Below are 11,547 nucleotides of genomic sequence, written 5' to 3'. Positions count from 1 at the left end.
GTGCACTTCCTGAAGAAATTGAAGTTAGCCGAATGTTACTGCAGCAGCTTTTACACCTGAGCATGTGTACAACAGGTACATCAGACTGACCCCAACTCTAGGATTCGTGATGAACCATAATGCTTGTAAAGATTTCTGTAGTTTAGCTCAAATGACATTTTTCGACAGTTTCAATTTACTTCTAATTAAGAATTTTAATACAGTGATAGTAAACAACTAATGTTGTCTTTTTCTACTTCCATTGTTCCACTGATTTATTCAGCTTCTTTTGTATTCTGTTTTACTTCCCATGTGTTTTTTGCGCTTTTGCAGCATTAAAACTGTAATTAATTAAGAACTCACATTCACATCTATGGGCAGTTTAGAGTCACCAATTAACCTAATCCCTTAACCCTATACACCTTCTCATTTTATGGTTTTTCCACTATTTCCATTGTAGATTCTCACTGAAAGCATCAAAACTATGAATGAACACATGTGCAAATATGTAGTAAACAAAAAAGTGTGAAATAACTCAAAACATGTTTTATATTTTAGATCCTTTGCTTTGATTACTACCTTGCACACTCTTGGCTCTCTCTCCATGAGCTTCATGACGTCGTCTCCTGAAATGGTTTCCAACAGTCTTGAAGGAGTTCAGAGATGCTGAGCACTTGTTGGTCCTTTTGCCTTCACTCTGCGCTCCATCTCATCCCAAACCATCTCCACTGGGTTAGGTTAGGCGACTGTGGAGGCCAGGCCATCTCTTGGTCTTCCTTTCCTGGGGTGGTCCTCATATGAGCCAGTTTTGCCATAGCGCTTAATGGTTTTAATAAATATATAAATAGTAAAGACATCTGCTATAAATAGCAAACAGAAGCGATATATACAGTCTAGAGAAATATATACACAACAATAGAAAGGCACACATTGGAGAGCAAAGTGCTTGGTTGGAGGTAGTGCAAAGAAAATACTTGGTCTGAATAGAGTCTGTCTGTGGTTGGCCTAAAACATGAGGCCAACCACAGACCATGGCTCAGATTGGTGAGATGGGTGGGCAGGGGTGGCAGAGGGCAGCCAATGGTTTTTTTGGACGGTGTTAATGACTCTCTGTGCAGTCTTCCTGTTCTCAGTTGCAGCCCCTGCGCACCAAACACCTGGGCAGTAGGAGCGCACGTTCTCCACTGAGGAGCCATAGAAGGCCAGCAGCAGCTTCTGGTTCTGGTTGTTTTTCCAGAGGACATGGGGGAAGTGCAGCCACTGCTGGGTCTTCTTTACCAGTCGGTGTTGTGGGTACAGGTGGGATCAGCAAAGATGTGGGTGCCCAGAAACCTGAAGGTGGAGACAGATTCCACCCATCCTCCATTTATAATCGAAGGGGAATGAAGATGTCTGTCGCTCCTAAAGTCCATTATAAGTTCTTTGGTTTTAAGGACCTTCTGCCTCAGGTTGTTTTCGGAGCACCAGGAGGACAGGTTCTGTACACTGTCTCATCTCTATCAGAGATGGGCCCAACCACATTGGTGTCAAAAGCATACTTGACGATGACATTGGTTGGGTGGGTTGGTGTACAGTCATATGTCGGGACACATTCAAAGTTTTAGCAGTTTTCTGGACGGTCTGACCTTCAGTTTGTAAATTAATGATGGGCTGTTGTTTCTCTTTACTTAGCTGATTGGTTCTTGACATGATATGAATTCTAACAGTTGTCAACTATGGCTGTCAGCTGTGTACCGACCTTACTTCTGCACAACACAACTGATGGTCCCAACACCATTAAGAAGGAAAGAAATGCCACAAATGAACCCTGACAGGCTCACCTGTGAGGGGAAACTATGTCAGGTGACTACATCATGAAGCTCACTGAGAGCAGGGTTTGCAGCTCTGTCAACAAAGCAAACAGTGGCTACTTTGAGGAATCTAAAATATATTTAGAGTTATTTATCCATCTTTTCTTTGATACATAATTCCATAAACTTGCTTCATATATTTGATGTCTTCAGTTTGTATCTACAATGTAGAAAGTAGAAGCAAATAAAGAAAAACCATGAAATGAGAAGGTCTGTCCACACTTTAACATGTAGTGTGTGTTAGCCCTGCTGATGGACTGGCAGCCTGTCCAGGGTGCACCCTGCCTGTCGTCCTATGGTAGCTGGGATAGGCTCCAGCCTGGGTGGCTGGTATTACAACATAATACAAATGATACTAAACAGCAGAAACTAAAAGTCTGTTTTTACAACACTTTTATGTTGCCACTTTGATTGGTTGATTGGTTGGTAATTTATTTCAAACATGTAAGCAATATACAGGTACATTTAGAAAAGAAAATAAGAGAGAAAAAAATACTATACAAAAAAATCAATACATTTCAATATAGCTGCCGTTCTGATTAATTTACATGTTGAAAGGGAGTGGGAAGAAGAAGTAAACACTTATTTAATCCCACCCCTTTCCCATAAATTATCAGTTAATATTTAAGCAGCTTCCTTACTGATATAATTTGTAATAAAAATAGTGAACAGATTTCTGATATACCATATACTATAATATCACATCATGAATTTTTTTTTTTTTAAATAGAAACATTCTTTTCTTTATAGTTCGAGAAGATTATATTTTTATAACTCTTTTTGAACGGTTTTATGTTTGGACGTCGCTTTAATAGTGTGAAGTTCCTGTTTCTCTTTAAACTTTATTCTTCTACCTTATTCTATTTGCTCTGACGTTTGCTGGTTAACTACTCCCTCAGTTTCCATCCGATTTTCACCATTCAAATTTTAAACTGTTCTGCTCTTTCTGCTAATGCCACCTATATCTTTTGGTGCTCATAACTTTTATACTTTTTCAGATATTAAGCGTTTTATCACATTTTTTGGCCCATTTTGCTGAATGGGACCACATTATCAGTGTGATCACCAGTTTTGCTTGCCGGGCTGAGCCATGTTTTAGCTCAGTGAGATGAGCAGCCGTTCTCAGACCAGGAGGCCTGGGTTCAAATCCGCTTAGGACAAAAAAAATTTCAGTTAACAGTTCAACTGTCTAAACTCTTTTCAGCACAAATTTCAGCTTTTTCACCTCTTTTTAGCAGAATTTTCAGTTTTTCACTACTTTTCAGCACTAATTCCAGCTTCTTCAGCTGTTTCAGCACAAACTTCAGCTTCTTTACCCCTTTTCAGCAGAAATTCTGCTGATTCACCTGTTTTCAGCGCAAAGTTCTGCTTCTTAGCCTCTTTTCAGCAGAAATTCTGCTGATTCACCTCTTTTCAGCAGAATTCCAACTTTTCCACCTCTTTTCAGCACAAATCTCAGCCTCTTCAACTCTATTCTGCACAAATTTCACTTTCTTCACCTCTTTTCAGCACAAAGTTCTGCTTCTTCACCTCTTTTCAGCAAATTTCAACTTCTGCTCCACAGTGCACATTTTTCTCTCATAATATCTTTATTTGGCAGCAGAACAGGTTTGGCTCAGTGGGTTGAGCAGCTGCCGTGAGACCCGGTGGCAAAGGTTTGAATCCTACGTGTGACGGTTTCCACACATCTTCCCCGCTTGCCTCCACTCTGCTTTCTTGACACTCTTCAGTGTACCCTTTCACATACAGCCATCTTCAGCAAGCACTTCTGCTTCTACACCTCTTTTAAGCAGATAATTCTGCGTTGTCAGTTGTTTTCAGCAGATTCCAATACGAGGCATTCACACTGCATTTTCGCAGGAAATGCAACTTTTTCTCGTTCCATATTCAGACTGTTCCAGTTTCACTCCATGAACAGAAACACACGTACCTTCCCTGTTTTGAAGTTATAAAAACCCCTTAAATTATAACTTCCTTCTTTCAAAAAAAAACATACTCTGAATATTACCTGGCAGTTCTTTATTTTTTGCTTTTCACTAGATCGTCAATTTTCAATATTTCAGACTGCAAAAATAGTGAGTTTGTATGTTCCCTATAACCTGCATTGTGGATGATTCGAATTGCTTTTTTCTTTTTGAAAAGTAAAAAGTGAATGTAACGTGGTTTTATAGTTTTTGCCCCAGACCTCTGCACAATAGCTTAAGTATGGTGAAACCAGTGAACAGTAGAGAATATGAAGTGATGTTCTGTCGAATACCTGCTTTGCCTTGTTTAGTACTGCAATGCTTCGTGATACTTTGGAATGAATATATCTTACGTGAGCTCTCAGTTAAGTTTTTCATCTGTTATTACCCCCAGAAATTTATTTTCACTGACTCTTTCAATATCAACACCATTTATTTGAATCTTTGCATTTGTATTTAAACTACTATTTCCAAATAACACAAGTTTAGATTTATTCAAATTTAATGATAACTTGTTTTTATCAAGCCAGAACTTCACTTTACTTATTTCATTAGTCATATCCTCCAATAAATACTCCAATACTGAAATTATCTATAAATGCCAACCATAATGCACCAAAGATCCCCAAAACTTTAAGAAATGAGCTGTAAACATCTTGATAGTTTTCTATTTTACTCTGTAGCCATTATATACACTTAGCAAACAAGTACTAAATTATTCTAGAATAAAACTAGAACTAGGTTTGCTCCTGTAACCTAAACCAGTCAATGTCTTCAAAGTATACTGAGTCTACTGACTCTGTACCCTCTTTACTTTGTTGTCAGTCATTTTTACCAGTAAAAAGACAATTTTGCATTTTTTTGCACTTTGGTTTTGTTATCATCTTCGAAGAAGCAAACTTATAACAAAAATCTGCATTGTAGTCCAGATCACAATATTAGGAATTATAACTTCGTTCTTTCCTTTTGTTGTATGAAACAAAAACACCAGGGAAACAACTAGTTCATTTTATTGTAATTATTCTCATTTAGTCATATATCTTTTATAAATATTCTGTGCAGATGACGACGACGATGAAGACGGTACTTATCACAAGGGCTCTGTGTGCGCATATTGTGAATTCTGTGAGGTATGTATGAGATTGACTTTGAGAAATGATGTTCTGTCATTACAGGATCAAAGTCAAATCCTTACTAAAACAAATATCACGATGTACAGTTATGGACCCAAATATCTAAACATTAAAACTGGTGGATTGTTCCTTCCTTACTGACGTGAGAGCACTGCTTGCTATTTCATGATTTGCTTTCTAGTCTTTTTAAAATAAAATGGGCTTTCTTCCAGCACTGTGACAGCTGTGATAAATGTCCTTGTGAGGAGGGAGACACCTCCGAGCACTGTGACGACTGCAAGGTGAGAAAGTACACAACATCTGACCCCCTTCTCAATTTAAAGCAATTCTGCCTTTGATGCACAATAAATAACAACTATGGTAATGTAACACGATGACAATAAATCCAGGAGCTAAGAACTGCAGAGCACAGAAAAGTAGGGAGTTTTTGACAACAGTGGTTCATTTACTAGTAATATAATGGATGGTGATATTGGTCTGTTGTATTTTTGAGGCAAGGGGGGAGCCAAGACTGTATAGTTTGAGGTGACGTTTGGAGCAAGCAACAAGTGGGGCTGACGCTGATACAGGGGAAGCTAGCAAACAGGAAACGCACCAAAGGAGTCCAACAAAAAGCAATAGGTGTGTTTTGATTTAAGGCATTTTGCTGCCATGGTTTGGGTCTACTTTTACCATTAGAGGGATGGGTTACTACCAGAGAGTAGCCAAAAATTGTACTCAAGTAACAGTAGCACTACCTCAACATAGTTTTACTCAAGTAACAGTAAAAACTAGCCGTCCAAGAAATTATTCAAGCAAGAGTTAAAAGGTATTGAGTAAAAAGGGTACTTGGGTACTGAGTAACTGATCGTAACATCTGATTTAATGTTTAAAAATGAGATCATCAGACAGGCAGAAATATAAAGTGAAAGAATGAAAAGGAAAAAAATACTACATATAAATAACATGACTACAAAAAAATCTAAGCAGAATAAACTCTTTTCCAATCAATTACCTTTCGGTATAAAACACACACACACACACACACACACACACACACACACACACATATATATATATATATATATATATATATATATATATATATATATATAGTCCAAAAGTGCATTGAAGCAGTTCTGTTTTTCCATAGTCGTCCCATCTTCCTGACTTTATAATGTCACTCACCACTCTGCTACTGTTCAGAACCCCCCACCCCCCGTACCATTTCATGCCAGGACAAATTTTGAATTCATTAATGTGTTTCTTTTTGTTCATAGATGTGCAGTTTCTGCAATGTTTGTCCTGTTTGCCAAACCGTTTGTAAGCCTGGTGAGTAAATTCTCTGTCACCACTGTGAATATATGAATATATATGGAACGACATTTCAAAAGGAAAGTTTCTTTGTTTCAGTTTATCTGGTCATCACTCCTAAATTACAGGAAGCTTAGAGTTTGGCACTTTATATATAGTCATGTCCTATCTTTGAGCCACAGTTTTGGGGAATCATTAAATTTTCCTTTTGATATGCTCAAGTCATATTTTAGTCTCTTTAGTGTGATATTGTTTCCATGGTACTCGTGTGTTTGTTATCTTAGCTTCTAGTCATCTTCCTGGTTGTGCATAATTAGGTATCATCTTTTGTTCCCTGCTTGCTTTTTGCTTATTTTGTACTCCTTTTCAGTTCCTTCAGTCTGGTCCCTGTGTTTCTTTATGTCTTCTTTGTTTCCTTGAAGTCTGTCATGTCTCCATATTTTTTCTTCTGTATATGTCAGCTTTGTATGTCTCACATTACTTCTGGTTTTATTTTGATAAACCCATGTCTTGTCTGTGTTATGTTCAGTTTGCGGTCTCATTAAACCTGACTTGTCCTTGCTGTGTTCCCAGCTGTCTCCACTTCCCTAATCCTCCCCCCCCCCCCCCCCCACCCCAACCCCGTGCATTTATTAATGTGAACGTTAAGATCCAAATCTTGATTTATTAAACATTAAATAATTGATGTTTTCATTATTGTTTTCTGTATTGTCCTCTGTTGTCCACTCTTGTTGTCTCTGTTCTAATATGATGTGATCACTGGTTTTTGTCCTTGTCTCTATATCTGTAAATAGTGTCTCTGTATGTTGTTATTAACTTGTGTGTAAATCAACCTGCCACAGGGCCTACAGATGTGTGTGTGTGTGTGTGTGTGTGTGTGTGTGTGTGTGTGTGTGTGTGTGTGTGTGTGTGTGTGTGTGTCAGAGGGGTGTTTACATCCTGCCACCAATCAAAAACTGTCTGCTTAGAATTTGTGGACTCATGCTGAGCTTGCTTGAGGTCATTTTTTGTTGTACTTCATTACTTTCAGTACTTCTTCATTTTGATGATCTTCAGTACCAACTTTTGCTTTTTTTATTTTGGAAAAGGAAATTTTAGCAAATGAAGCTCAGTCTAAGTAATTTTTTGGCTTTATTTATCACATTTTTCAGTTTTTGGTACTCTATATTTTGGTAATCTTATGCAGTTAAGCCATTCAGCAAATTCAACTTTAAGTATTTCTAATAGTTTCAAGCATTTCAGGTAAAATTTCCAAATTTTCAGCATTCATATTATAGATTGCAGCTTGTCCAAAATGCTCCGGCACGCCTTTTGACTGAAACCAGAAGGTTTGCCTCTGTCACCCCTCTCCTTGCGGATTTGCAATCAAATACTATATTGAATTTAAAATATTGCTGCTTACCTTCAAAATTATAAACAATACAGCGCCTAGCTATCTCGACGAAACTCCTTAGACCATATACCCCTGGGACAGCCCTCAGGTCATCAGCCCAATGACTTTTGGTACAGTCTAGATCTCGGCTTAAGACCAGAGGTGACCGTGCGTTTGCCCTGGTTGCGCCTCAGCTGTGGAACAACCTTCCCATTGCTATTCACGCGTCTGAATCCATCCAATCATTTAAATCACGATTAAAAACTCACTTATTTAACCTTGCTTTTCTGGTTGGTTAATGCCTGTATTTTATACTTAACTAACAATTTAACTTTGTATATATCTTCTACTTAATACCCATGTGTTTCTAGCAAGTTTGGTTTGATATTCACTTTTATTCTTGCGTAATTAGTGCCATTGACCTGTTGGCATATTCAGTGCTTTGTTAATGGTCTTATATTATTCATGTTTTAACCTGCTGTTTTATTGTGAAGTACTTTGGTGTACCGTTGGTATGGTATTGTATACTGCATATTTGCTGTGAAATGCTTTTTCTAGTTGTCTCTGTCTCTATCTCTAAACTCTGTTACATACTCAACATGGAATGATCCCCTTTGTCAGGGCGTGTAGCTTCTTCTTTAAGATACTCCAATTTGCCTGGCCATGCCCCTTATCTATAAAACAGCTGTTCAGACTTGAAATCATCGATCATTTGAGCTTCACTTTACTGTCAGGTGCAGTGTGTGTATTGGAAGAGTGTGTGGTACAGTGTGTGTCTGTTACCTTTATGGTGGGGAGCCTGTCTGTTGGCAGCCTCCCAGGATTGCTGTCATTTCCTCTGTAGCTCTAGTTGGCTGTGATCACTTCTGGCATATTGCCTGTGGTTTCGCTGGTTTACATGTCCATTGGGTCCTTGCTGTGGCTGATGCTGTTAGCCCCGTGAGCAAGGGTTTCTCTGGTCTGCTAGGTGAGCCCAGTCTGTTTTTCACGATCGTGAGTTTCACACCGAGTGGCTTAGCATAACCCTTCTCACCAAGCATCCTTCACAATATAAGCTAAAAGAAAATTGTATGAAAGACAGTCAGGGGAACATGAAGATCAGCAAAGAAAGATGAGCTATTTAGCTTAGCTTAGGAAAAAGCAGTATTTATCTCGCTGTTTCATGGTTACGGCTGCCTCATTCTCCCAGCAAGTATGGCAAGCCCTGTGTGCCATAACTGTGTGGGATGTGACATTTCTATGCCTCTGGATGATGGCATAACAGGTGCGATGTGATTGGGTACCAACATGCCTTGCTGGTGAGGGAAAAACCCCTAGTCCTGTATGGACTGACCTGTACTCACTTTTCTGGCACAAAATGTGCAGGCTCACCCCTTCTCGATATGCCTAAAGTTGGAAAAGTGGATGCCTCACGGGCCAAGGGGGAGTGCCCAGACCCTTGGCAGGTGTCTTTCCCTTCCCCTGCTGCTAGGCTTGTCGAAGAGCCACCCTTTAGGAGCTCCTCACTGGCCCCAGCGATTGAATGTGATTAGCAGGGCATCCAGAGCTCTGCCCTTCCTGAGGACTCTGTGGCGCCTGCTTCCAGTTTTGAGGACACTGGACATTTGCGGCCTTCCCAGATGCAGGTGCCTGACATTAAGGACCTGATGAGCTAGTAGTTCGGCTCTTGGCTTTTGTAGACGTGGTGCGCACCCACGTGGAAAGAAGGAGGATGAACAGCCAAGGCTCTGACATCCTCCAGCGACCCCCCTCTCCCCTGACCTATCCTGGAGCAAGGTCGGCCAGCCCCCTTCCAGCCTGTGCCTGGAGCGGTCTCACTAGGTAAAAGTTGTGGTCTCCACTGAGCTTTCCATTGGTGGAGGGACTCAACCAACTTAGACCAGGGTCACGCAGTAGGTCTGGTGACTCACCGTCAGCTGGTCTTCACGGACACTTTCCAAGTCAATTTGGGTAGGGTCCACTAAGGCTGTGCGGTAAATGGCTATTGAACCAGCCACTAGGCAACTCATCCTCACTAGAGCTGTACCATGTTATCATCAGGACAGACACAATGGTTGCAACAGCCTACATCAACAGGCCTAGGTTCCCCCCCTCCTCTTCAGGATGGCTAACAGGTTGTGGCAGTGTGCTCATCCCCTGTTCCATTGAGTTTGCTTGGGTACATGCACCAGGGCCATTGAACGTGGACATTAAGTTGATGGGGGCCCGAGTCCAGGAGAGTGGAGACTCCATCCACAGATGGTTGACCAGGTCTGGCATCACTTTGGAAGGGCAAACTTCTATCTTTTCGTCCAGGGAGTTGACGCGATGCCATTGTTTCTTCTCCCTCCAGAATGATGACCTGCCTCTGGGGTGGGACACCCGTGCACACCCTTGCCCCCAGACTCTATGCATTCCTTTCCATTCTCCCTCCTCCAGTTGGTCCTCCACTGAGTCCAGACCGAGGAGATGAGGTTGATCCTGGTGGCCCCTCTTGGTCCCACATGCCTTGGTTTTCAGCAATCCCTCTGCTACTGAATGGGACCCATGAGAGCTTCCCTTCCAAAGGGACCTCCTGTCTCAAATAAGCGGTATGCTTTTCCAGCCCTTCCAGGTGATAACCTGGCCCCTGAAAGGCACCTTTCCTTAGGGTTGCCTGAACCTGTGATATGAAATTTGCAGGAATCTGTGCACCATCCACAAGGTCTGCCTACCCCTACCGCTGGTGACTTTTTGCTTCCTGATGTGCGGTCCAATAGTTGGACCACTACGAGGCTACATTTAAGACCATCCTGTAGTTCCTGCTTTCCCAGCTGATCTGCAATTACCCAGCGAGGTATGGTAACAGCAATCAAGGTGGTTCACACTGGTTGCTCAGCACTCAGTGGGACTGACCTCTCCCTAATTTCCTGGTTTCTTAGGAGTGCCCAGCAACTTACATTTCGCAGGACTGGACCTCCAGTTCCTCCATGGGACATGGATGTGATCCTTGGTGCACTTCAGCATTGTCCCTTTGAGCTGCTCAAGGATGCTCATGTGAAATGGCATTTCCTTAAAATGGCCTTTTTGGTGGACATAACATCTGCCAGTCCACAGAGATTGCTACAGGTGGTTGCTAAAGAGGAAAGAGGTAATCCTGCAAGCAAAATGAAGAATTGCCATCCCTCAGCAGATTAGATCAAATTAGGTTTTCCGATTATGATCCAATGTGTTCCAGCATTTGTAATCCTGAGAGGAACATGTTTTTGGTTAACTCAAACTGCAGTAGAAAGTTACAATAGGTAACAGTTTTCCATCTGATCATATATGTTGACTTTGTCATTGGTTGTCTCCAGCTCACTAATGGTTCATCGTTTTTATTCAGGAGGATTTCTGGATGAAGTGACTGGATCGATCTACAAGTGAGTGCTGTTCACACTGGCTTTAAGCCTGCTCAAGTTATTCTGAAATTCAGTCATTCACATCTCTATTTCTTTTTCCATAGGACTGTAGCTGACGTCTTTGATGAAGATGATGATGATGTCAACTAAATTTAACCATATGTTGCCACCATGTGGACAAACTAATATACCATACTTTCATTGGTTATGGTTATTTGGGGTTTTTTTCTTCAATAACACATTTGCTCCCCAATAACGTCAGAGAAATTTTTAAAATAATAATTTCACATGTTTATGTATTGTTGCTACTTGACAAGTCTGAATACTGAAATCATTATTTAAATAAAACAGACGGGACATTTTTATTGATTGACTGATTTTTAAATGCAGACTATTTTGGGAAGCGCATCTGTAACCGGAAGGTTCGATCCCCGGGCTCTCTGTCCTGGTCGTTGTGTCCTTGGGCAAGACCCTACCACCTACTGGTGTTGGCCAGAGGGGCCGATGGTGCAATATGGCAGCCTCGCTTCTGTCAGTCCTCCCCAGGGCAGCTGTGGCTACAACTGTAGCCTCCACTAGTGTGTGAACGTGAGAGTG

General features: G+C 41.0%; 1 protein-coding gene across 1 annotated transcript in view; it reads left to right on the top strand.

Moving 5' to 3' along the window:
* The window catches only part of LOC120736302 (sarcoplasmic reticulum histidine-rich calcium-binding protein), a 14,335-nt gene extending 3,020 nt beyond the window's left edge, over nt 1-11,315 (top strand). The window contains exons 2-6 of the mRNA XM_040036317.1: nt 4,856-4,923; nt 5,139-5,207; nt 6,186-6,237; nt 10,935-10,971; nt 11,055-11,315. Coding sequence (XP_039892251.1) covers nt 4,856-4,923; nt 5,139-5,207; nt 6,186-6,237; nt 10,935-10,971; nt 11,055-11,100 — 272 coding nt within the window. The 3' untranslated portion in view covers nt 11,101-11,315. The remainder of the gene's footprint in view (nt 1-4,855; nt 4,924-5,138; nt 5,208-6,185; nt 6,238-10,934; nt 10,972-11,054) is intronic.
* The last annotated feature ends 232 nt before the right edge of the window (nt 11,316-11,547 follow it).

Source organism: Simochromis diagramma, unplaced genomic scaffold, assembly GCF_900408965.1.
Source record: "Simochromis diagramma unplaced genomic scaffold, fSimDia1.1 OVJJ01000497.1, whole genome shotgun sequence".
Taxonomy (NCBI): Eukaryota; Metazoa; Chordata; class Actinopteri; order Cichliformes; family Cichlidae; genus Simochromis; species Simochromis diagramma.
This window is presented reverse-complemented; position numbering and strand designations above follow the sequence as displayed.